The sequence below is a fragment of the Hippoglossus hippoglossus genome, chromosome 17, assembly GCF_009819705.1.
Source record: "Hippoglossus hippoglossus isolate fHipHip1 chromosome 17, fHipHip1.pri, whole genome shotgun sequence".
NCBI classification, from domain to species: domain Eukaryota; kingdom Metazoa; phylum Chordata; class Actinopteri; order Pleuronectiformes; family Pleuronectidae; genus Hippoglossus; species Hippoglossus hippoglossus.
Window position 1 is genome coordinate 24,229,155 of NC_047167.1, and position 23,960 is coordinate 24,253,114.

A 23,960-nucleotide genomic window follows, 5' to 3' on the forward strand; every position below is an offset into this window, starting at 1 on the left:
TGAGGGGGGGAATCCACGGAGGAGGAGAAGGAGGAAGAGGAAGAGTGAGGGTGAGGGGGGGAATCCACGGAGGAGGAGAAGGAGGAAGAGGAAGAGTGAGGGTGAGGGGGGGAATCCACGGAGGAGGAGAAGGAGGAAGAGGAAGAGTGAGGGTGAGAGGGGGAATCCACGGAGGAGGAGAAGGAGGAAGAGGAAGAAGAGTGAGGGTGAGGGGGGAATCCACGGAGGAGGAGAAGGAGGAAGAGGAAGAAGAGTGAGGGTGAGGGGGGGAATCCACGGAGGAGGAGAAGGAGGAAGAGGAAGAGGAAGAGTGAGGGTGAGAGGGGGAATCCACGGAGGAGGAGAAGGAGGAAGAGGAAGAGTGAGGGTGAGGGGGGGAATCCACGGAGGAGGAGAAGGAGGAAGAGGAAGAGTGAGGGTGAGGGTGAGAGGGGGAATCCACGGAGGAGGAGAAGGAGGAAGAGGAAGAGGAAGAGTGAGGGTGAGAGGGGGAATCCACGGAGGAGGAGAAGGAGGAAGAGGAAGAGGAAGAGTGAGGGTGAGGGGGGGAATCCACGGAGGAGGAGAAGGAGGAAGAGGAAGAGGAAGAGTGAGGGTGAGGGGGGGAATCCACGGAGGAGGAGAAGGAGGAAGAGGAAGAGTGAGGGTGAGGGGGGGAATCCACGGAGGAGGAGAAGGAGGAAGAGGAAGAAGAGTGAGGGTGAGGGTGAGAGGGGGAATCCACGGAGGAGGAGAAGGAGGAAGAGGAAGAGTGAGGGTGAGGGTGAGAGGGGGAATCCACGGAGGAGGAGAAGGAGGAAGAGGAAGAGGAAGAGTGAGGGTGAGAGGGGGAATCCACAGAGGAGGAGAAGGAGGAAGAGGAAGAGGAAGAGTGAGGGTGAGGGGGGGAATCCACGGAGGAGGAGAAGGAGTCAGAAGAAGAAGAAGAGTGAGGGTGAGAGGGGGAATCCACGGAGGAGGAGAAGGAGGAAGAGGAAGAGGAAGAGTGAGGGTGAGGGGGGGAATCCACGGAGGAGGAGAAGGAGGAAGAGGAAGAGGAAGAGTGAGGGTGAGGGGGGGAATCCACGGAGGAGGAGAAGGAGGAAGAGGAAGAGTGAGGGTGAGGGGGGGAATCCACGGAGGAGGAGAAGGAGGAAGAGTGAGGGTGAGGGGGGGGATCCACGGAGGAGGAGAAGGAGGAAGAGGAAGAAGAGTGAGGGTGAGGGTGAGAGGGGGAATCCACGGAGGAGGAGAAGGAGGAAGAGGAAGAGTGAGGGTGAGGGTGAGAGGGGGAATCCACGGAGGAGGAGAAGGAGGAAGAGGAAGAGGAAGAGTGAGGGTGAGAGGGGGAATCCACAGAGGAGGAGAAGGAGGAAGAGGAAGAGGAAGAGTGAGGGTGAGGGGGGGAATCCACGGAGGAGGAGAAGGAGTCAGAAGAAGAAGAAGAGTGAGGGTGAGAGGGGGAATCCACGGAGGAGGAGAAGGAGGAAGAGGAAGAGGAAGAGTGAGGGTGAGAGGGGGAATCCACGGAGGAGGAGAAGGAGGAAGAGGAAGAGGAAGAGTGAGGGTGAGAGGGGGAATCCACGGAGGAGGAGAAGGAGGAAGAGGAAGAGTGAGGGTGAGGGGGGGAATCCACGGAGGAGGAGAAGGAGGAAGAGGAAGAAGAGTGAGGGTGAGGGTGAGAGGGGGAATCCACGGAGGAGGAGAAGGAGGAAGAGGAAGAGTGAGGGTGAGGGTGAGAGGGGGAATCCACGGAGGAGGAGAAGGAGGAAGAGGAAGAGGAAGAGGAAGAGTGAGGGTGAGAGGGGGAATCCACAGAGGAGGAGAAGGAGGAAGAGGAAGAGGAAGAGTGAGGGTGAGGGGGGGAATCCACGGAGGAGGAGAAGGAGTCAGAAGAAGAAGAAGAGTGAGGGTGAGGGGGGGAATCCACGGAGGAGGAGAAGGAGGAAGAGGAAGAGTGAGGGTGAGGGTGAGGGGGGGAATCCACGGAGGAGGAGAAGGAGGAAGAGGAAGAAGAGTGAGGGTGAGGGGGGGAATCCACGGAGGAGGAGAAGGAGGAAGAGGAAGAGGAAGAGTGAGGGTGAGGGGGGGAATCCACGGAGGAGGAGAAGGAGGAAAAGGAAGAGGAAGAGTGAGGGTGAGGGGGGGAATCCACGGAGGAGGAGAAGGAGGAAGAGGAAGAAGAGTGAGGGTGAGGGGGGGAATCCACGGAGGAGGAGAAGGAGGAAGAGGAAGAGGAAGAGTGAGGGTGAGGGGGGGAATCCACGGAGGAGGAGAAGGAGGAAGAGGAAGAGTGAGGGTGAGGGGGGGAATCCACGGAGGAGGAGAAGGAGGAAGAGGAAGAAGAGTGAGGGTGAGGGTGAGAGGGGGAATCCACGGAGGAGGAGAAGGAGGAAGAGGAAGAGTGAGGGTGAGGGTGAGAGGGGGAATCCACGGAGGAGGAGAAGGAGGAAGAGGAAGAGGAAGAGTGAGGGTGAGAGGGGGAATCCACAGAGGAGGAGAAGGAGGAAGAGGAAGAGGAAGAGTGAGGGTGAGGGGGGGAATCCACGGAGGAGGAGAAGGAGTCAGAAGAAGAAGAAGAGTGAGGGTGAGAGGGGGAATCCACGGAGGAGGAGAAGGAGGAAGAGGAAGAGGAAGAGTGAGGGTGAGAGGGGGAATCCACGGAGGAGGAGAAGGAGGAAGAGGAAGAGTGAGGGTGAGGGGGGGAATCCACGGAGGAGGAGAAGGAGGAAGAGGAAGAAGAGTGAGGGTGAGGGTGAGAGGGGGAATCCACGGAGGAGGAGAAGGAGGAAGAGGAAGAGTGAGGGTGAGGGTGAGAGGGGGAATCCACGGAGGAGGAGAAGGAGGAAGAGGAAGAGGAAGAGGAAGAGTGAGGGTGAGAGGGGGAATCCACAGAGGAGGAGAAGGAGGAAGAGGAAGAGGAAGAGTGAGGGTGAGGGGGGGAATCCACGGAGGAGGAGAAGGAGTCAGAAGAAGAAGAAGAGTGAGGGTGAGAGGGGGAATCCACGGAGGAGGAGAAGGAGGAAGAGGAAGAGGAAGAGTGAGGGTGAGAGGGGGAATCCACGGAGGAGGAGAAGGAGGAAGAGGAAGAGGAAGAGTGAGGGTGAGAGGGGGAATCCACGGAGGAGGAGAAGGAGGAAGAGGAAGAGTGAGGGTGAGGGGGGGAATCCACGGAGGAGGAGAAGGAGGAAGAGGAAGAGGAAGAGTGAGGGTGAGAGGGGGAATCCACGGAGGAGGAGAAGGAGGAAGAGGAAGAGGAAGAGTGAGGGTGAGAGGGGGAATCCACGGAGGAGGAGAAGGAGGAAGAGGAAGAGTGAGGGTGAGGGGGGGAATCCACGGAGGAGGAGAAGGAGGAAGAGGAAGAGGAAGAGTGAGGGTGAGGGGGGGAATCCACGGAGGAGGAGAAGGAGTCAGAAGAAGAGTGAGGGTGAGGGTGAGGGGGGGAATCCACGGAGGAGGAGAAGGAGGAAGAGGAAGAGGAAGAGTGAGGGTGAGAGGGGGAATCCACGGAGGAGGAGAAGGAGGAAGAGGAAGAGTGAGGGTGAGAGGGGGAATCCACGGAGGAGGAGAAGGAGGAAGAGGAAGAGGAAGAGTGAGGGTGAGAGGGGGAATCCACGGAGGAGGAGAAGGAGGAAGAGGAAGAGTGAGGGTGAGGGGGGAATCCACGGAGGAGGAGAAGGAGGAAGAGGAAGAGTGAGGGTGAGGGTGAGAGGGGGAATCCACGGAGGAGGAGAAGGAGGAAGAGGAAGAGGAAGAGTGAGGGTGAGAGGGGGAATCCACGGAGGAGGAGAAGGAGGAAGAGGAAGAGTGAGGGTGAGAGGGGGAATCCACGGAGGAGGAGAAGGAGGAAGAGGAAGAAGAGTGAGGGTGAGGGGGGGAATCCACGGAGGAGGAGAAGGAGAAAGAGGAAGAGTGAGGGTGAGGGTGAGAGGGGGAATCCACGGAGGAGGAGAAGGAGGAAGAGGAAGAAGAGTGAGGGTGAGGGGGGGAATCCACGGAGGAGGAGAAGGAGGAAGAGGAAGAGTGAGGGTGAGGGTGAGAGGGGGAATCCACGGAGGAGGAGAAGGAGGAAGAGGAAGAAGAGTGAGGGTGAGGGGGGGAATCCACGGAGGAGGAGAAGGAGGAAGAGGAAGAGTGAGGGTGAGGGTGAGAGGGGGAATCCACGGAGGAGGAGAAGGAGGAAGAGGAAGAGTGAGGGTGAGGGGGGGGAATCCACGGAGGAGGAGAAGGAGGAAGAGGAAGAGTGAGGGTGAGGGTGAGAGGGGGAATCCACGGAGGAGGAGAAGGAGGAAGAGGAAGAAGAGTGAGGGTGAGGGGGGGAATCCACGGAGGAGGAGAAGGAGGAAGAGGAAGAGTGAGGGTGAGGGTGAGGGGGGGAATCCACGGAGGAGGAGAAGGAGGAAGAGGAAGAAGAGTGAGGGTGAGGGGGGGAATCCACGGAGGAGGAGAAGGAGGAAGAGGAAGAGGAAGAGTGAGGGTGAGGGGGGGAATCCACGGAGGAGGAGAAGGAGGAAGAGGAAGAAGAGTGAGGGTGAGGGGGGGAATCCACGGAGGAGGAGAAGGAGGAAGAGGAAGAGGAAGAGTGAGGGTGAGGGGGGGAATCCACGGAGGAGGAGAAGGAGGAAGAGGAAGAGGAAGAGTGAGGGTGAGAGGGGGAATCCACGGAGGAGGAGAAGGAGGAAGAGGAAGAGTGAGGGTGAGGGGGGGAATCCACGGAGGAGGAGAAGGAGGAAGAGGAAGAGGAAGAGTGAGGGTGAGGGGGGGAATCCACGGAGGAGGAGAAGGAGGAAGAGGAAGAAGAGTGAGGGTGAGAGGGGGAATCCACGGAGGAGGAGAAGGAGGAAGAGGAAGAGGAAGAGTGAGGGTGAGGGGGGGAATCCACGGAGGAGGAGAAGGAGGAAGAGGAAGAGTGAGGGTGAGGGTGAGGGGGGGAATCCACGGAGGAGGAGAAGGAGGAAGAGGAAGAAGAGTGAGGGTGAGGGGGGGAATCCACGGAGGAGGAGAAGGAGGAAGAGGAAGAGGAAGAGTGAGGGTGAGGGGGGGAATCCACGGAGGAGGAGAAGGAGGAAGAGGAAGAAGAGTGAGGGTGAGGGGGGGAATCCACGGAGGAGGAGGAGGAGGAAGAGGAGGAGAAGGCTGCAGCATGAGTATGTGGAGGTATGTATTGTTCACTTTAGCACTGTGATGTTGCATACTGCACACGTAACCTTTATAATGTAAATGTACTGTATACTAGATCTATGCTGAACTACACAATCTTGTCTTTCACTGTATTTCTGAGAGTTTTACAGATGGATGCTGAGGAAATCCCGAATGAATTCATCTACATAGATGAGGCAGGGTTCAACCTGACAAAAGCAAGGAGAGGCAGAAATATCATTGGCCACGGGGCTATAATCAATGTCCCAGGGCAACGTGGGGGTACCATCACCCTTTGTGCTGCCATTACACAGAATGGGGTCCTCCTCCGTCACGCCAATATGGGCCCTTACAACACACCTCACGTTCTCACATTTTGGACCGATTGCACAACATCGTCACAGCAGGAACCCACATGCACCAGATGCATGTGTCATTCCACCGCTCTGCTCTGGTCCAGAACTGGTTTCAACACCAGCCACAGTTTACAGTACCATACCTTCCACCATACTCTCCGTTTCTAAACCCAATCAAAGAGTTTTTCTCGGCATGGCGGTGGAGGGTTCACGATCTCCGGCCCCAGGCTCAGGTACTCCTCATTGAAACCTGAACTGGATACAGAATCTTCTGTTGGTCTGATGTTTGCTGAGCTTACAGTGTCATGCACACGACTGTAGCAGCATGAAGACTGGGACATGTTTAGTTGTGATTCTCCAGGTTGACATGTTGACTGATTTGGGAATATGGAGGGAAATAAATTATATTTTCATCAGCCTGCAGCATTGGTCTTGTGTAGTGTTTGGTGAATTTATTGTATATTTGCACTTTCTCTGTGTACTTCACTTACAGTACTCTAACCACTGAGAAGTAGAATTGCTAAAAGTGTTTCAGGTTAGCAGCAGCAGTGTGTAACTGGCTCAAACAGAATGAAGTCATATGAAACGTGTGTGTTTCATATGGTAACAAAATATGGTTTTGATAAATTAGTGTATAGTTTTTACAAGAGTGTTTCATTTTGCAAAGGATCTAAGGGGTTCTGCTGATTGTGTGTAGTGTTTTGAAACACCGGGCCCTGTTTTAAAAATCGTGCTTAAGCAATCGAGAAAAACTGTAAAGTGACGGACGCTTTAAATCATCTCAGCTACGTTCTGTAACTTCTGTTATAAAGACCAAACACTAACAGAATAAAGACTGGCCCCGCCCACTGAAGTCCAACTCGACCAATGAGATTGTTGGAGTGTCCAGTGCAGAGATGTTGGAGGAAGTAAAAGCACAATCAGCTTGATGTTGAGGACGACTGTGCAGCAGAGAGGCTGCTGAGTTGTTTCATTCTACTGCAGTGGAAGAACATTGATCATCTGTTTGGCTTCAACTACGAAGACTAAGACATGTTGCTTCACCTCTTTTTGTTTTTATCTCCCTTCATAGGTGAGTTTTACAACTAATCTCTGTCTCACTGAACCTGTGGAATTATCTAAATCTTTCTTCTGCATTTCATGACAGGAAGTTTATTTGTGGAGTTTAACAATTTACTCTGTGGAAAAATCTTCACATTTAGAAGAAAAAGTCAAGAACCTGTTGAGTCTGTTGATGTTTGATTCTCTTCAGACTTACTGACATGAATAATACTCATCTTGCAGCCATGGGTTCCATGTACAGCATAACGCCAGAAAGTCCTGAAGAAGTAGTTTCAGAGGGAAGACACATCAACCTGACCTGTAAATATAACGGATCCATCTACAACATCCAGTGGTACCGACAACAGCAGAGATCCAGACCAGAGTTCCTGCTCTACATCACAGAGGACGGATCCATTCATCCAACTCTGTCTGATTTCTCTGCTCACATCAACCAAACTGAGAAACGAGTCAAACTGCAGATCTCCTCTGCTGCAGTGACAGACTCTGCTGTGTACTACTGTGCTCTGCAGCCCACAGTGACAGGAAACTACACAACTCTGTACAAAAACCTGTGGAGCAAAGACAATACTCCTCATCATCCACTAGAGGGAGTCACTCACTGTTAAACCTCAGTGGTTTGTGATGACGTTGGTTTCACAATAAAACAAATTCTGACAATCATCAGGTTCTGTAGGATATTTCTTAAATGTGTGGTGTACCACAGGGTTCAATGCTGGGTCCTCTCATCTTCAGTTTACATGTTGTTTTTGGATCATTATTTTTCTAAAAAACATCAATTTCATGGTTTTGTTGAACATGTTTATAGTAAAATTACACTGAAGTCCAGTGATTATGACAGAAGGTTTGTCACATGTGGAGTTTTGGTCTCAAAGACCTTCAAACTTTGTGTGAGTCTAGAACTTAGATCCTTTTTCTGTCTGTGTAACTGATGAAAGCAGCTGAATTTAAATCTCTCTGTTCTGGCCTCTGATGTTTACCATCTAGTATTTGATCAGACTCTCTTTCCTCACCAGTTGACGTTGGTAGTAGTGATGCAATGATTTCCGCTCATCATTAGGTTTATAAAACATGATCATGTCATGTTTCCAAACCTTAAAGAGGGGATCCATCTTTTTACCACCTCAGTTACCTTTGTTGAAGTTCAGGTTTAACAAGATCCCTCAAATACAAATCCCAGCTGCAGCTTGAACCAACTGTTGCTACCAGTGTGGAGGAAGAGAAAGTCCAGATCTAAGAGGAGCCGGAGAGATTCAGGGAGGAGCTGAGCTGCTACTGAACTATAGAAGAGAGAGGAGCTTCCATATTCAGCACAGTTCAATCTACAAAGCATCAACACTACCTGGATTCAACATGCTCTCACTGCATCAGTCTCTATCTTCTCTACTGCTTCTCTCCACTCTAACAGGTTTGTTACATTATACAGCACAAAAAGGTTCAATTCCTAAAACTGCAGTGTGAATTGTCTTTGAATCCTTAAATAACAGAGTTACTTTGTTCCTTTAGCAATCAGCCATGAAGAACTCAGATCGGTCAACAATGAAGAGTTCAGTGCAGAAGGCAGCACTGTTACTCTGTCCTATAACTACACCAAAGTGAACCCAACGGATTATTTCTTCTGGTATCGACAGTATCCAGGACAAGCACCAGAGTTCCTCCTCTCACGTTCTGCTTCAGGACAAGAAGCTGCTCCAACCTCTGGACTGAGCATTAAAGTGGAGCAGAACCTAATCCATATGATCATCTCCTCTGCTGCAGTGACAGACTCTGCTGTGTACTACTGTGCTGTGAAGCCCACAGTGACAGGAAACTACACAACTCTGTACAAAAACTCCAGCTGCCAGAAGCCTCCTCTCCTCACTGCTCACCTCAGCTTCTTACCTCCACTAGAGGGCGATATAACTCAGTAGGTGTGCGTGATAGCTGCTGCTGTGAGGAGAACACGTGTCAGACTGAAGGTTGAACCTCAGCGAGTTTCTCCTGTTGAGTTAAACCTTGTTGTGGAGATGGAACATCGGCTCTGGATGATTCTTGCTGCTCTGGTCTTTAGTAAGAAAGAAAACACAACATGATTCCTCGTAAAGCAGTTGAACATGTTACTGATCTGGTGTCAGTCAGAAATCCTCTTTCTTGATTTGTCTCTTCCTCTACATGTTGTGTTCTTCCTCAGAGTGTGATGGAGACGACAGAGTGATGCAGCCGACCGGAGGCGTCACTGCTGCTGAAGGAGAGACTCTCACACTGGGTTGTACTTTTCAGACCAATGATCCAACTCCAACTCTGCTCTGGTACAAACAACAAGTCAACGATTTCCCAAAGCTTCTCCTGCGACGCTTCTCAACACAAGCAGATAATCCAGCAGAAAGACAGAGGGACAGAAGAATGGATGCTGCTGTCAACCAGACCTCATTTCCTCTGAAGATCCAGAAGCTGCAGCTGTCAGACTCTGCTGTGTACTACTGTGCTCTGCAGCCCACAGTGACAGGAAACTACACAACTCTGTACAAAAACCTGTGGAGCAAAGACAATACTCCTCATCATCCACTAGAGGGAGTCACTCACTGTTAAACCTCAGTGGTTTGTGATGACGTTTGTTTCACAATAAAACAAATTCTGACAATCATCAGGTTCTGTAGGATATTTCTTAAATGTGTGGTGTACCACAGGGTTCAATGCTGGGTCCTCTCTTCTTCAGTTTACATGTTGAGTTTGGATCATTATTTGTCTAAAAAACATCAATTTCATGGTTTTGTTGAACATGTTTATAGTAAAATTACACTGAAGTCCAGTGATTATGACAGAAGGTTTGTCACATGTGGAGTTTTGGTCTCAAAGACCTTCAAACTTTGTGTGAGTCTAGAACTTAGATCCTTTTACTCGTCACTAAATGTCTTTAAACCAGGTGAAATCAAATCTACTCTGTTGGTTCATGTTAATCATAAAAGTGTCACTGAGCTTTGTTTTCTTTATCAGAAGAATAAAGTTTAACTATGATGAAAAACAGTCGTTGCTACTTTAGGAGTTTAAAACAGGTTCTTGTTGTGTTGGCAAACTGTTTAAAGTGACGGACGCTTTAAATCATCTCAGCTACTTTCTGTAACTTCTGTTATAAAGACCAAACACTAACAGAATAAAGACTGGCCCCGCCCACTGAAGTCCAACTCGACCAATGAGATTGTTGGAGTGTCCAGTGCAGAGATGTTGGAGGAAGTAAAAGCAAAATCAGCTTGATGTTGAGGACGACTGTGCAGCAGAGAGGCTGCTGAGTTGTTTCATTCTACTGCAGTGGAAGAACATTGATCATCTGTTTGGCTTCAACTACGAAGACTAAGACATGTTGCTTCACCTCTTTTTGTTTTTATCTCCCTTCATAGGTGAGTTTTACAACTAATCTCTGTCTCACTGAACCTGTGGAATAGATGATATTTGCCTGTTTCAATCCCATAATGATCTTTGTCATGACGTCCTGTGTGATGTAGTTTGGACCTCAGCTCCAGTGGAGCAGTTTCTGTAAAACTGTCTTTTGGTCTCAACCTCATGAACAATGTTGGTCTCCTTCACTCTCTCTTCTGTTTCAGGACTAACAGCTGCAGACAAAATCTATCCTCTAAAAAATGAAGTCAGTAGAAGTGAAGGACAACCTGTCACACTCACATGTGACTATGAGACAACAGATGATTATGTTTTACTTTACTGGTACAGACATGATTCTGACCTTCAGGCTCCTCAGTTTCTTCTCTACAAAGGAGCGAGGTCACGGAGTGATGATCAACCTAATCCTGATAAACGATACGAATCCAAAACAACCAGATCATCAACTGAAATGACCATCAGCAACCTAACCCTGGCAGACAGCGCTCTGTACTACTGTGCTCTACACACAGTGATACAAAGTGTAGAAGAGGCTGTACAAAAACCTGAGCACACAGATCTGCCTCGTCTCCAAAGAGGAGGGAAGTGGGATTCAAACCACCGCTTCATATCAGATGGATTCTGATCATTCCGGTTTCATCAGAGTCATCGTGGTTACAGCTGCTGATGAAAAACTGTATGAGGATTCACATGAGCAGCAAATCCACGTCAGTGACAAAGCACCTGGACGATGCATCAAATAAAAGACAACATGCAAAATATGAACCAACACTGACTGTGGAGCACTTAGTGATCAGCAGCGCCCCCTGCAGCCGTCTGAGGTGAATAACTCTGTTGGGCTCTGTGTCTGATGAAGAGATTTTCTGTTAAAACAAAGTGAATCAATGTGTTGACTCTGACTGAGTCGTCCCACTGGATATTACCCATGATCCTCTGCTTCCTGACCCTGAAGAGCTGCAGCTGTAACAAATCCACCAAACTCTGTTCAGAACTCTTCATGTTTCAAAGTTTCCTGCTGAATATTGGAGATAAACTCTGGTTTTTAATAACTTCAGAGTCTTTTTCACTGATCTCAGTTCAGCTTCACTCTTCAACTGGAGCTGATTGTGACAGTTGAAGCTGACTCTCAGTCAGTTCTTCTCACAGGAGATGGAACCCACTCACCAGAGCAGAGCTGGACCACCTTGTACGCTCACACATTGTGTCGGGCCCCGCAAATCAAGCAAGGCCCCGCCTCCCCCTTGTATCACAGCAAATGTCTCAGCGAGTGAAGCGTTGGTTTTAGCCACGAGTTCTGAGCAGCTGTGTGTTAATGTGCAGCCACTTAGCAGCACCTGCATTTAAAGAACATCTGTAACTGGGGAAGCTCCAGACAATATCCTGGGTTCCACCTTTATTAGAGTCCTCATTGGAGGATTTGATCTTCCACAGCAACTCCACTTTGTATCTGAGCCACAAATACTAAAGTGGGAGTTTATATTCAAGAGGAAAAACTGTGTCCAAGAACATAAGAAGTCAGATGGAGCTGAAATATTGATTCTGAGATAACGTGTACTCTTTCTGATCAGAGATAGAAAAGAGTCAGAGGAGCTTCACAACACTTCTGGAGCAAAGTGAATCTACAGCAGATGTGAAGGAGGAAACTGTGATATTTCAAACACTGACGACATAAGACAAGATGCAGTGGGACAGGAGAGTGAATGAAAAGTGTGCGAGGGGTAAAGTTGTGAGTCGGGGCCGAACAGGGCCGAGACTCCTCCTTCTAATCTGAGTCTAAACACAGAGATCACAGCTTCTTTCCTCTTTCTACTCACAGTGACTCAACACTGCAGATATGACGCCTCTGTTCATCTCAGTGCTGCTGGCTGCTCTGTGTCTTGGTACGAACACAACTCTGTGTCTCTGATATCAACACAACACTGACCTGACTCACACTGATGGTGTTACTGCTGTTTTACAGAAGGCAGAGCACAACAAGACACTGTGCTGCAACCAGAAGGAGACGTGACTGCGACTGAAGGAGAAGCAGCAACACTTGGCTGTCGATACGTCAGCAGCTCAGCAAGTGCATCTCTCCTCTGGTACAAACAGGAAGGAACCAACAGCCCAAAATTCATCCTGAGCCGCTTTCTACTGGGAGAAGGAAACAAGGCAGACGACTTCAGAGAGAGATTTTCATCCACAATGAATTCCACATCATTTCCTCTGAAGATCCAGAAGCTGCAGCTGTCAGACTCTGCTGTGTACTACTGTGCTCTGCAGCCCACAGTGACAGGAAACTACACAACTCTGTACAAAAACCTGTGGAGCAAAGACAATACTCCTCATCATCCACTAGAGGGAGTCACTCACTGTTAAACCTCAGTGGTTTGTGATGACATTTGTTTCACAATAAAACAAATTCTGACAATCATCAGGTTCTGTAGGATATTTCTTAAATGTGTGGTGTACCACAGGGTTCAATGCTGGGTCCTCTCATCTTCAGTTTACATGTTGAGTTTGGATCATTATTTGTCTAAAAAACATCAATTTCATGGTTTTGTTGAACATGTTTATAGTAAAATTACACTGAAGTCCAGTGATTATGACAGAAGGTTTGTCACATGTGGAGTTTTGGTGTCAAAGACCTTCAAACTTTGTGTGAGTCTAGAACTTAGATCCTTTTACTCGTCACTAAATGTCTTTAAACCAGGTGAAATCAAATCTACTCTGTTGGTTCATGTTAAGCATAAAAGTGACACTGAGCTTTTTTTTCTTTATCAGAAGAATAAAGTTTAACTATGATGAAAAACTGTCGTTGCTACTTTAGGAGTTTAAAACAGGTTCTTGTTGTGTTGGCAAACTGTTTAAAGTGACGGACGCTTTAAATCATCTCAGCTACTTTCTGTAACTTCTGTTATAAAGACCAAACACTAACAGAATAAGGACTGGCCCCGCCCACTGAAGTCCAACTCGACCAATGAGATTGTTGGAGTGTCCAGTGCAGAGATGTTGGAGGAAGTAAAAGCACAATCAGCTTGATGTTGAGGACGACTGTGCAGCAGAGAGGCTGCTGAGTTGTTTCATTCTACTGCAGTGGAAGAACATTGATCATCTGTTTGGCTTCAACTACGAAGACTAAGACATGTTGCTTCACCTCTTTTTGTTTTTATCTCCCTTCATAGGTGAGTTTTACAACTAATCTCTGTCTCACTGAACCTGTGGAATTATCTAAATCTTTCTTCTGCATTTCATGACAGGAGGTTTATTTGTGGAGTTTAACAATTTACTCTGTGGAAAAATCTTCACATTTAGAAGAAAAAGTCAAGAACCTGTTGAGTCTGTTGATGTTTGATTCTCTTCAGACTTACTGACATGAATAATACTCATCTTGCAGCCATGGGTTCCATGTACAGCATAACGCCAGAAAGTCCTGAAGAAGTAGTTTCAGAGGGAAGACACATCAACCTGACCTGTAAATATAACGGATCCATCGACAGCATCCAGTGGTACCGACAACAGCAGAGATCCAGACCAGAGTTCCTGCTCTACATCACAGAGGACGGATCCATTCATCCAACTCTGTCTGATTTCTCTGCTCACATCAACCAAACTGAGAAACGAGTCAAACTGCAGATCTCCTCTGCTGCAGTGACAGACTCTGCTGTGTACTACTGTGCTGTGAAGCCCACAGTGACAGGAAACTACACAACTCTGTACAAAAACCTGTGGAGCAAAGACAATACTCCTCATCATCCACCAGAGGGAGTCACTCACTGTTAAACCTCAGTGGTTTGTGATGACGTTTGTTTCACAATAAAACAAATTCTGACAATCATCAGGTTCTGTAGGATATTTCTTAAATGTGTGGTGTACCACAGGGTTCAATGCTGGGTCCTCTCTTCTTCAGTTTACATGTTGAGTTTGGATCATTATTTGTCTAAAAAACATCAATTTCATGGTTTTGTTGAACATGTTTATAGTAAAATTTAAGCAGAACATGGCCCAGATGTGCTCCACTATCAGCACAATGTCAGACTCACACTTTTTGCAAAACACTAAACACACTTGTATACATCAGACACTGAAGTATATCATGATGTCACTTCCTTGCAATTCCAAAGCACTGACTGTCAAATGACCCCCCCCCCCACCCCCATGAGCCAATTGGTTCAACACAGCCATCAGGTGCACAAACACATGACTGCTTAATTGTAGACACACCAATCAGGTTTAAGCACGAAACAAATGCAGCAGGTGAGTTCACCTGACTTCAACCAAAATAGAAGGAGTCAGAAGAAGAAGAAGAGTGAGGGTGAGGGGGGGAATCCACGGAGGAGGAGAAGGAGGAAGAGGAAGAGGAAGAGTGAGGGTGAGAGGGGGAATCCACGGAGGAGGAGAAGGAGGAAGAGGAAGAGTGAGGGTGAGAGGGGGAATCCACGGAGGAGGAGAAGGAGGAAGAGGAAGAGTGAGGGTGAGGGGGGGAATCCACGGAGGAGGAGAAGGAGGAAGAGGAAGAGTGAGGGTGAGGGTGAGAGGGGGAATCCACGGAGGAGGAGAAGGAGTCAGAAGAAGAAGAAGAGTGAGGGTGAGGGGGGGAATCCACGGAGGAGGAGAAGGAGGAAGAGGAAGAGGAAGAGTGAGGGTGAGAGGGGGAATCCACGGAGGAGGAGAAGGAGTCAGAAGAAGAAGAAGAGTGAGGGTGAGGGGGGGAATCCACGGAGGAGGAGAAGGAGGAAGAGGAAGAGTGAGGGTGAGGGTGAGAGGGGGAATCCACGGAGGAGGAGAAGGAGGAAGAGGAAGAAGAGTGAGGGTGAGGGGGGGAATCCACGGAGGAGGAGAAGGAGGAAGAGGAAGAAGAGTGAGGGTGAGGGGGGGAATCCACGGAGGAGGAGGAGGAGGAGGAAGAGGAGGAGAAGGAGGAAGAGGAAGAGGAAGAGTGAGGGTGAGGGGGGGAATCCACGGAGGAGGAGAAGGAGGAAGAGGAAGAAGAGTGAGGGTGAGGGGGGGAATCCACGGAGGAGGAGGAGGAGGAGGAAGAGGAGGAGAAGGCTGCAGCATGAGTATGTGGAGGTATGTATTGTTCACTTTAGCACTGTGATGTTGCATACTGCACACGTAACCTTTATAATGTAAATGTACTGTATACTAGATCTATGCTGAACTACACAATCTTGTCTTTCACTGTATTTCTGAGAGTTTTACAGATGGATGCTGAGGAAATCCCGAATGAATTCATCTACATAGATGAGGCAGGGTTCAACCTGACAAAAGCAAGGAGAGGCAGAAATATCATTGGCCACGGGGCTATAATCAATGTCCCAGGGCAACGTGGGGGTAACATCACCCTTTGTGCTGCCATTACACAGAATGGGGTCCTCCTCCGTCACGCCAATATGGGCCCTTACAACACACCTCACGTTCTCACATTTTGGACCGATTGCACAACATCGTCACAGCAGGAACCCACATGCACCAGATGCATGTGTCATTCCACCGCTCTGCTCTGGTCCAGAACTGGTTTCAACACCAGCCACAGTTTACAGTACCATACCTTCCACCATACTCTCCGTTTCTAAACCCAATCAAAGAGTTTTTCTCGGCATGGCGGTGGAGGGTTCACGATCTCCGGCCCCAGGCTCAGGTACTCCTCATTGAAACCTGAACTGGAAACAGAATCTTCTGTTGGTCTGATGTTTGCTGAGCTTACAGTGTCATGCACACGACTGTAGCAGCATGAAGACTGGGACATGTTTAGTTGTGATTCTCCAGGTTGACATGTTGACTGATTTGGGAATATGGAGGGAAATAAATTATATTTTCATCAGCCTGCAGCATTGGTCTTGTGTAGTGTTTGGTGAATTTATTGTATATTTGCACTTTCTCTGTGTACTTCACTTACAGTACTCTAACCACTGAGAAGTAGAATTGCTAAAAGTGTTTCAGGTTAGCAGCAGCAGTGTGTAACTGGCTCAAACAGAATGAAGTCATATGAAACGTGTGTGTTTCATATGGTAACAAAATATGGTTTTGATAAATTAGTGTATAGTTTTTACAAGAGTGTTTCATTTTGCAAAGGATCTAAGGGGTTCTGCTGATTGTGTGTAGTGTTTTGAAACACCGGGCCCTGTTTTAAAAATCGTGCTTAAGCAATCGAGAAAAACTGTAAAGTGACGGACGCTTTAAATCATCTCAGCTACGTTCTGTAACTTCTGTTATAAAGACCAAACACTAACAGAATAAAGACTGGCCCCGCCCACTGAAGTCCAACTCGACCAATGAGATTGTTGGAGTGTCCAGTGCAGAGATGTTGGAGGAAGTAAAAGCACAATCAGCTTGATGTTGAGGACGACTGTGCAGCAGAGAGGCTGCTGAGTTGTTTCATTCTACTGCAGTGGAAGAACATTGATCATCTGTTTGGCTTCAACTACGAAGACTAAGACATGTTGCTTCACCTCTTTTTGTTTTTATCTCCCTTCATAGGTGAGTTTTACAACTAATCTCTGTCTCACTGAACCTGTGGAATTATCTAAATCTTTCTTCTGCATTTCATGACAGGAGGTTTATTTGTGGAGTTTAACAATTTACTCTGTGGAAAAATCTTCACATTTAGAAGAAAAAGTCAAGAACCTGTTGAGTCTGTTGATGTTTGATTCTCTTCAGACTTACTGACATGAATAATACTCATCTTGCAGCCATGGGTTCCATGTACAGCATAACGCCAGAAAGTCCTGAAGAAGTAGTTTCAGAGGGAAGACACATCAACCTGACCTGTAAATATAACGGATCCATCTACAACATCCAGTGGTACCGACAACAGCAGAGATCCAGACCAGAGTTCCTGCTCTACATCACAGAGGACGGATCCATTCATCCAACTCTGTCTGATTTCTCTGCTCACATCAACCAAACTGAGAAACGAGTCAAACTGCAGATCTCCTCTGCTGCAGTGACAGACTCTGCTGTGTACTACTGTGCTGTGAAGCCCACAGTGACAGGAAACTACACAACTCTGTACAAAAACCTGTGGAGCAAAGACAATACTCCTCATCATCCACCAGAGGGAGTCACTCACTGTTAAACCTCAGTGGTTTGTGATGACATTTGTTTCACAATAAAACAAATTCTGACAATCATCAGGTTCTGTAGGATATTTCTTAAATGTGTGGTGTACCACAGGGTTCAATGCTGGGTCCTCTCTTCTTCAGTTTACATGTTGAGTTTGGATCATTATTTGTCTAAAAAACATCAATTTCATGGTTTTGTTGAACATGTTTATAGTAAAATTACACTGAAGTCCAGTGATTATGACAGAAGGTTTGTCACATGTGGAGTTTTGGTCTCAAAGACCTTCAAACTTTGTGTGAGTCTAGAACTTAGATCCTTTTTCTGTCTGTGTAACTGATGAAAGCAGCTGAATTTAAATCTCTCTGTTCTGGCCTCTGATGTTTACCATCTAGTATTTGATCAGACTCTCTTTCCTCACCAGTTGACATTGGTAGTAGTGATGCAATGATTTCCGCTCATCATTAGGTTTATAAAACATGATCATGTCATGTTTCCAAACCTTAAAGAGGGGATCCATCTTTTTACCACCTCAGTTACCTTTGTTGAAGTTCAGGTTTAACAAGATCCCTCAAATACAAATCCCAGCTGCAGCTTGAACCAACTGTTGCTACCAGTGTGGAGGAAGAGAAAGTCCAGATCTAAGAGGAGCCGGAGAGATTCAGGGAGGAGCTGAGCTGCTACTGAACTATAGAAGAGAGAGGAGCTTCCATATTCAGCACAGTTCAATCTACAAAGCACCAACACTACCTGGATTCAACATGCTCTCACTGCATCAGTCTCTATCTTCTCTACTGCTTCTCTCCACTCTAACAGGTTTGTTACATTATACAGCACAAAAAGGTTCAATTCCTAAAACTGCAGAGTGTGAATTGTCTTTGAATCCTTAAATAACAGAGTTACTTTGTTCCTTTAGCAATCAGCCATGAAGAACTCAGATCGGTCAACAATGAAGAGTTCAGTGCAGAAGGCAGCACTGTTACTCTGTCCTATAACTACACCAAAGTGAACCCAACGGATTATTTCTACTGGTATCGACAGTATCCAGGACAAGCACCAGAGTTCCTCCTCTCACGTTCTGCTTCAGGACAAGAAGCTGCTCCAACCTCTGGACTGAGCATTAAAGTGGAGCAGAAACTAATCCATATGATCATCTCCTCTGCTGCAGTGACAGACTCTGCTGTGTACTACTGTGCTGTGAAGCCCACAGTGACAGGAAACTACACAACTCTGTACAAAAACTCCAGCTGCCAGAAGCCTCCTCTCCTCACTGCTCACCTCAGCTTCTTACCTCCACTAGAGGGCGATATAACTCAGTAGGTGTGCGTGATAGCTGCTGCTGTGAGGAGAACACGTGTCAGACTGAAGGTTGAACCTCAGCGAGTTTCTCCTGTTGAGTTAAACCTTGTTGTGGAGATGGAACATCGGCTCTGGATGATTCTTGCTGCTCTGGTCTTTAGTAAGAAAGAAAACACAACATGATTCCTCGTAAAGCAGTTGAACATGTTACTGATCTGGTGTCAGTCAGAAATCCTCTTTCTTGATTTGTCTCTTCCTCTACATGTTGTGTTCTTCCTCAGAGTGTGATGGAGACGACAGAGTGATGCAGCCGACCGGAGGCGTCACTGCTGCTGAAGGAGAGACTCTCACACTGGGTTGTACTTTTCAGACCAATGATCCAACTCCAACTCTGCTCTGGTACAAACAACAAGTCAACGATTTCCCAAAGCTTCTCCTGCGACGCTTCTCAACACAAGCAGATAATCCAGCAGAAAGACAGAGGGACAGAAGAACGGATGCTGCTGTCAACCAGACCTCATTTCCTCTGAAGATCCAGAAGCTGCAGCTGTCAGACTCTGCTGTGTACTACTGTGCTCTGCAGCCCACAGCGACAGGAAACTACACAACTCTGTACAAAAACCTGTGGAGCAAAGACAATACTCCTCATCATCCACTAGAGGGAGGCAGACAACACCAGTTGTGATAATGAGGTATTTTTAAGATATGTTTTATTTTATTTGTAAGTTTGTAAAATCTAATTCTCTGTTGGTTTCTCACGGTTTCTTGTGGTGCACCACAGGGTTCAATCCTGGGTCATCTCATTTTCTATTTTCTTGTCGAATTTGGATCTTTTTAATTCCTTAGAACAACATGAAGTTTTATATCTTTTCTGAAAATGTCCAGTAATTATGGCATAAGATACTTTCAAGACAAACACAAAAGTCCTCACCCTCCACTAGAGGGAGTCACTCACTGCACAACCTCAGTGTTTCTTATGATCCAGTCCAGATTCTTTGTTGTGATGATTAAACAGACGAATGACCAGCAGATTATTTTCTATATAAAATAACAGAAAGTCTCAAAGATGACGAGATGCTGTGTCATGTTCACTGTGTCATGTGTTTTTATACTTGAGGCATCGACCAATATTGTCCCGTCTCTGCTGTTTTATCTTTAAAGTTGAAACTGGTTCAAAACCACAATTGGACAAATCACAAGACGTATAATACTGAACTCTACTGTCGCAGTTTCATCGGTTTCCCTGAAGCTCGAGTCGTCTCCACGTACGAATCGTTTTCACAGCAGTATCAGGTGATTAGCTGGCCCCGCCCACTGAAGTCCAACTCGACCAATGAGATTGTTGGAGTGTCCAGTGCAGAGATGTTGGATGAAGTAAAAGCACAATCAGCTTGATGTTGAGGACGACTGTGCAGCAGAGAGGCTGCTGAGTTGTTTCATTCTACTGCAGTGGAAGAACATTGATCATCTGTTTGGCTTCAACTACGAAGACTAAGACATGTTGCTTCACCTCTTTTTGTTTTTATCTCCCTTCATAGGTGAGTTTTACAACTAATCTCTGTCTCACTGAACCTGTGGAATTATCTAAATCTTTCTTCTGCATTTCATGACAGGAGGTTTATTTGTGGAGTTTAACAATTTACTCTGTGGAAAAATCTTCACATTTAGAAGAAAAAGTCAAGAACCTGTTGAGTCTGTTGATGTTTGATTCTCTTCAGACTTACTGACATGAATAATACTCATCTTGCAGCCATGGGTTCCATGTACAGCATAACGCCAGAAAGTCCTGAAGAAGTAGTTTCAGAGGGAAGACACATCAACCTGACCTGTAAATATAACGGATCCATCTACAACATCCAGTGGTACCGACAACAGCAGAGATCCAGACCAGAGTTCCTGCTCCTCATCACAGAGGACGGATCCATTCATCCAACTCTGTCTGATTTCTCTGCTCACATCAACCAAACTGAGAAACGAGTCAAACTGCAGATCTCCTCTGCTGCAGTGACAGACTCTGCTGTGTACTACTGTGCTCTGCAGCCCACAGTGACAGGAAACTACACAACTCTGTACAAAAACCTGTGGAGCAAAGACAATACTCCTCATCATCCACTAGAGGGAGTCACTCACTGTTAAACCTCAGTGGTTTGTGATGACGTTTGTTTCACAATAAAACAAATTCTGACAATCATCAGGTTCTGTAGGATATTTCTTAAATGTGTGGTGTACCACAGGGTTCAATGCTGGGTCCTCTCTTCTTCAGTTTACATGTTGAGTTTGGATCATTATTTTTCTAAAAAACATCAATTTCATGGTTTTGTTGAACATGTTTATAGTAAAATTACACTGAAGTCCAGTGATTATGACAGAAGGTTTGTCACATGTGGAGTTTTGGTCTCAAAGACCTTCAAACTTTGTGTGAGTCTAGAACTTAGATCCTTTTTCTGTCTGTGTAACTGATGAAAGCAGCTGAATTTAAATCTCTCTGTTCTGGCCTCTGATGTTTACCATCTAGTATTTGATCAGACTCTCTTTCCTCACCAGTTGACGTTGGTAGTAGTGATGCAATGATTTCCGCTCATCATTAGGTTTATAAAACATGATCATGTCATGTTTCCAAACCTTAAAGAGGGGATCCATCTTTTTACCACCTCAGTTACCTTTGTTGAAGTTCAGGTTTAACAAGATCCCTCAAATACAAATCCCAGCTGCAGCTTGAACCAACTGTTGCTACCAGTGTGGAGGAAGAGAAAGTCCAGATCTAAGAGGAGACGGAGAGATTCAGGGAGGAGCTGAGCTGCTACTGAACTATAGAAGAGAGAGGAGCTTCCATATTCAGCACAGTTCAATCTACAAAGCACCAACACTACCTGGATTCAACATGCTCTCACTGCATCAGTCTCTATCTTCTCTACTGCTTCTCTCCACTCTAACAGGTTTGTTACATTATACAGCACAAAAAGGTTCAATTCCTAAAACTGCAGAGTGTGAATTGTCTTTGAATCCTTAAATAACAGAGTTACTTTGTTCCTTTAGCAATCAGCCGTGAAGAACTCACATCGGTCAACAATGAAGAGTTCAGTGCAGAAGGCAGCACTGTTACTCTGTCCTATAACTACACCAACGTGAACCCATCGGATTATTTATTCTGGTATCGACAGTATCCAGGACAAGCACCAGAGTTCCTCCTCTCACGTTCTGCTTCAGGACAAGTAGCTGCTCCAACCTCTGGACTGAGCATTAAAGTGGAGCAGAACCTAATCCATATGATCATCTCCTCTGCTGCAGTGACAGACTCTGCTGTGTACTACTGTGCTCTGCAGCCCACAGTGACAGGAAACTACACAACTCTGTACAAAAACCTGTGGAGCAAAGACAATACTCCTCATCATCCACTAGAGGGAGTCACTCACTGTTAAACCTCAGTGGTTTGTGATGACGTTTGTTTCACAATAAAACAAATTCTGACAATCATCAGGTTCTGTAGGATATTTCTTAAATGTGTGGTGTACCACAGGGTTCAATGCTGGGTCCTCTCATCTTCAGTTTACATGTTGAGTTTGGATCATTATTTTTCTAAAAAACATCAATTTCATGGTTTTGTTGAACATGTTTATAGTAAAATTACACTGAAGTCCAGTGATTATGACAGAAGGTTTGTCACATGTGGAGTTTTGGTCTCAAAGACCTTCAAACTTTGTGTGAGTCTAGAACTTAGATCCTTTTACTCGTCACTAAATGTCTTTAAACCAGGTGAAATCAAATCTACTCTGTTGGTTCATGTTAAGCATAAAAGTGACACTGAGCTTTTTTTTCTTTATCAGAAGAATAAAGTTTAACTATGATGAAAAACTGTCGTTGCTACTTTAGGAGTTTAAAACAGGTTCTTGTTGTGTTGGCAAACTGTTTAAAGTGACGGACGCTTTAAATCATCTCAGCTACTTTCTGTAACTTCTGTTATAAAGACCAAACACTAACAGAATAAGGACTGGCCCCGCCCACTGAAGTCCAACTCGACCAATGAGATTGTTGGAGTGTCCAGTGCAGAGATGTTGGAGGAAGTAAAAGCACAATCAGCTTGATGTTGAGGACGACTGTGCAGCAGAGAGGCTGCTGAGTTGTTTCATTCTACTGCAGTGGAAGAACATTGATCATCTGTTTGGCTTCAACTACGAAGACTAAGACATGTTGCTTCACCTCTTTTTGTTTTTATCTCCCTTCATAGGTGAGTTTTACAACTAATCTCTGTCTCACTGAACCTGTGGAATTATCTAAATCTTTCTTCTGCATTTCATGACAGGAGGTTTATTTGTGGAGTTTAACAATTTACTCTGTGGAAAAATCTTCACATTTAGAAGAAAAAGTCAAGAACCTGTTGAGTCTGTTGATGTTTGATTCTCTTTAGACTTACTGACATGAATAATACTCATCTTGCAGCCATGGGTTCCATGTACAGCATAACGCCAGAAAGTCCTGAAGAAGTAGTTTCAGAGGGAAGACACATCAACCTGACCTGTAAATATAACGGATCCATCTCCAACATCCAGTGGTACCGACAACAGCAGAGATCCAGACCAGAGTTCCTGCTCTACATCACAGAGGACGGATCCATTCATCCAACTCTGTCTGATTTCTCTGCTCACATCAACCAAACTGAGAAACGAGTCAAACTGCAGATCTCCTCTGCTGCAGTGACAGACTCTGCTGTGTACTACTGTGCTCTGCAGCCCACAGTGACAGGAAACTACACAACTCTGTACAAAAACCTGTGGAGCAAAGACAATACTCCTCATCATCCACTAGAGGGAGTCACTCACTGTTAAACCTCAGTGGTTTGTGATGACGTTTGTTTCACAATAAAACAAATTCTGACAATCATCAGGTTCTGTAGGATATTTCTTAAATGTGTGGTGTACCACAGGGTTCAATGCTGGGTCCTCTCTTCTTCAGTTTACATGTTGAGTTTGGATCATTATTTTTCTAAAAAACATCAATTTCATGGTTTTGTTGAACATGTTTATAGTAAAATTACACTGAAGTCCAGTGATTATGACAGAAGGTTTGTCACATGTGGAGTTTTGGTCTCAAAGACCTTCAAACTTTGTGTGAGTCTAGAACTTAGATCCTTTTTCTGTCTGTGTAACTGATGAAAGCAGCTGAATTTAAATCTCTCTGTTCTGGCCTCTGATGTTTACCATCTAGTATTTGATCAGACTCTCTTTCCTCACCAGTTGACGTTGGTAGTAGTGATGCAATGATTTCCGCTCATCATTAGGTTTACAAAACATGATCATGTCATGTTTCCAAACCTTAAAGAGGGGATCCATCTTTTTACCACCTCAGTTACCTTTGTTGAAGTTCAGGTTTAACAAGATCCCTCAAATACAAATCCCAGCTGCAGCTTGAACCAACTGTTGCTACCAGTGTGGAGGAAGAGAAAGTCCAGATCTAAGAGGAGACGGAGAGATTCAGGGAGGAGCTGAGCTGCTACTGAACTATAGAAGAGAGAGGAGCTTCCATATTCAGCACAGTTCAATCTACAAAGCACCAACACTACCTGGATTCAACATGCTCTCACTGCATCAGTCTCTATCTTCTCTACTGCTTCTCTCCACTCTAACAGGTTTGTTACATTATACAGCACAAAAAGGTTCAATTCCTAAAACTGCAGAGTGTGAATTGTCTTTGAATCCTTAAATAACAGAGTTA

The 23,960-nt window shown here is 46.2% G+C and overlaps 2 protein-coding genes and 7 gene segments (V, D, J or C); 8 read left to right on the top strand and 1 right to left on the bottom strand.

Annotated features, from left to right (window-relative positions):
* LOC117778604 (cytochrome P450 7B1) overlaps nucleotides 1-5,098 on the bottom strand; it is a 36,984-nt gene extending 31,886 nt beyond the window's left edge. The window contains exon 1 of the mRNA XM_034614326.1: nucleotides 5,084-5,098. The gene's annotated coding sequence lies outside the window, so the exon portion shown is untranslated. The remainder of the gene's footprint in view (nucleotides 1-5,083) is intronic.
* Nucleotides 5,099-6,290: 1,192 nt separating this feature from the next.
* LOC117778617 lies at nucleotides 6,291-7,183 on the top strand. The segment is given in 2 exon segments: nucleotides 6,291-6,546; nucleotides 6,759-7,183. Coding segments are annotated over 2 exon segments (426 nt in total).
* Nucleotides 7,184-7,887: 704 nt separating this feature from the next.
* On the top strand, nucleotides 7,888-13,765 carry LOC117778388. Its single transcript, XM_034613892.1, has 5 exons — nucleotides 7,888-7,944; nucleotides 8,043-8,442; nucleotides 8,651-9,099; nucleotides 9,869-9,910; nucleotides 13,285-13,765. The coding sequence occupies exons 1-5, from the start codon at nucleotides 7,890-7,892 to the stop codon at nucleotides 13,668-13,670; spliced, it is 1,332 nt and encodes a 443-aa protein (XP_034469783.1). The 5' UTR covers nucleotides 7,888-7,889; the 3' UTR covers nucleotides 13,671-13,765.
* On the top strand, nucleotides 8,415-9,159 carry LOC117778614. The segment is given in 2 exon segments: nucleotides 8,415-8,585; nucleotides 8,707-9,159. Coding segments are annotated over 2 exon segments (441 nt in total).
* On the top strand, nucleotides 11,725-13,022 carry LOC117778611. The segment is given in 2 exon segments: nucleotides 11,725-11,788; nucleotides 11,869-13,022. Coding segments are annotated over 2 exon segments (444 nt in total).
* A 2,345-nt stretch (nucleotides 13,766-16,110) lies between the features above and the next one.
* On the top strand, nucleotides 16,111-17,001 carry LOC117778619. The segment is given in 2 exon segments: nucleotides 16,111-16,370; nucleotides 16,583-17,001. Coding segments are annotated over 2 exon segments (426 nt in total).
* A 388-nt stretch (nucleotides 17,002-17,389) lies between these two features.
* LOC117778609 lies at nucleotides 17,390-18,375 on the top strand. The segment is given in 2 exon segments: nucleotides 17,390-17,768; nucleotides 17,869-18,375. Coding segments are annotated over 2 exon segments (459 nt in total).
* Nucleotides 18,376-19,169: 794 nt separating this feature from the next.
* On the top strand, nucleotides 19,170-20,442 carry LOC117778616. The segment is given in 2 exon segments: nucleotides 19,170-19,789; nucleotides 20,002-20,442. Coding segments are annotated over 2 exon segments (426 nt in total).
* Nucleotides 20,443-21,874: 1,432 nt separating this feature from the next.
* On the top strand, nucleotides 21,875-23,129 carry LOC117778621. The segment is given in 2 exon segments: nucleotides 21,875-22,476; nucleotides 22,689-23,129. Coding segments are annotated over 2 exon segments (426 nt in total).
* Nucleotides 23,130-23,960: the final 831 nt, after the last annotated feature.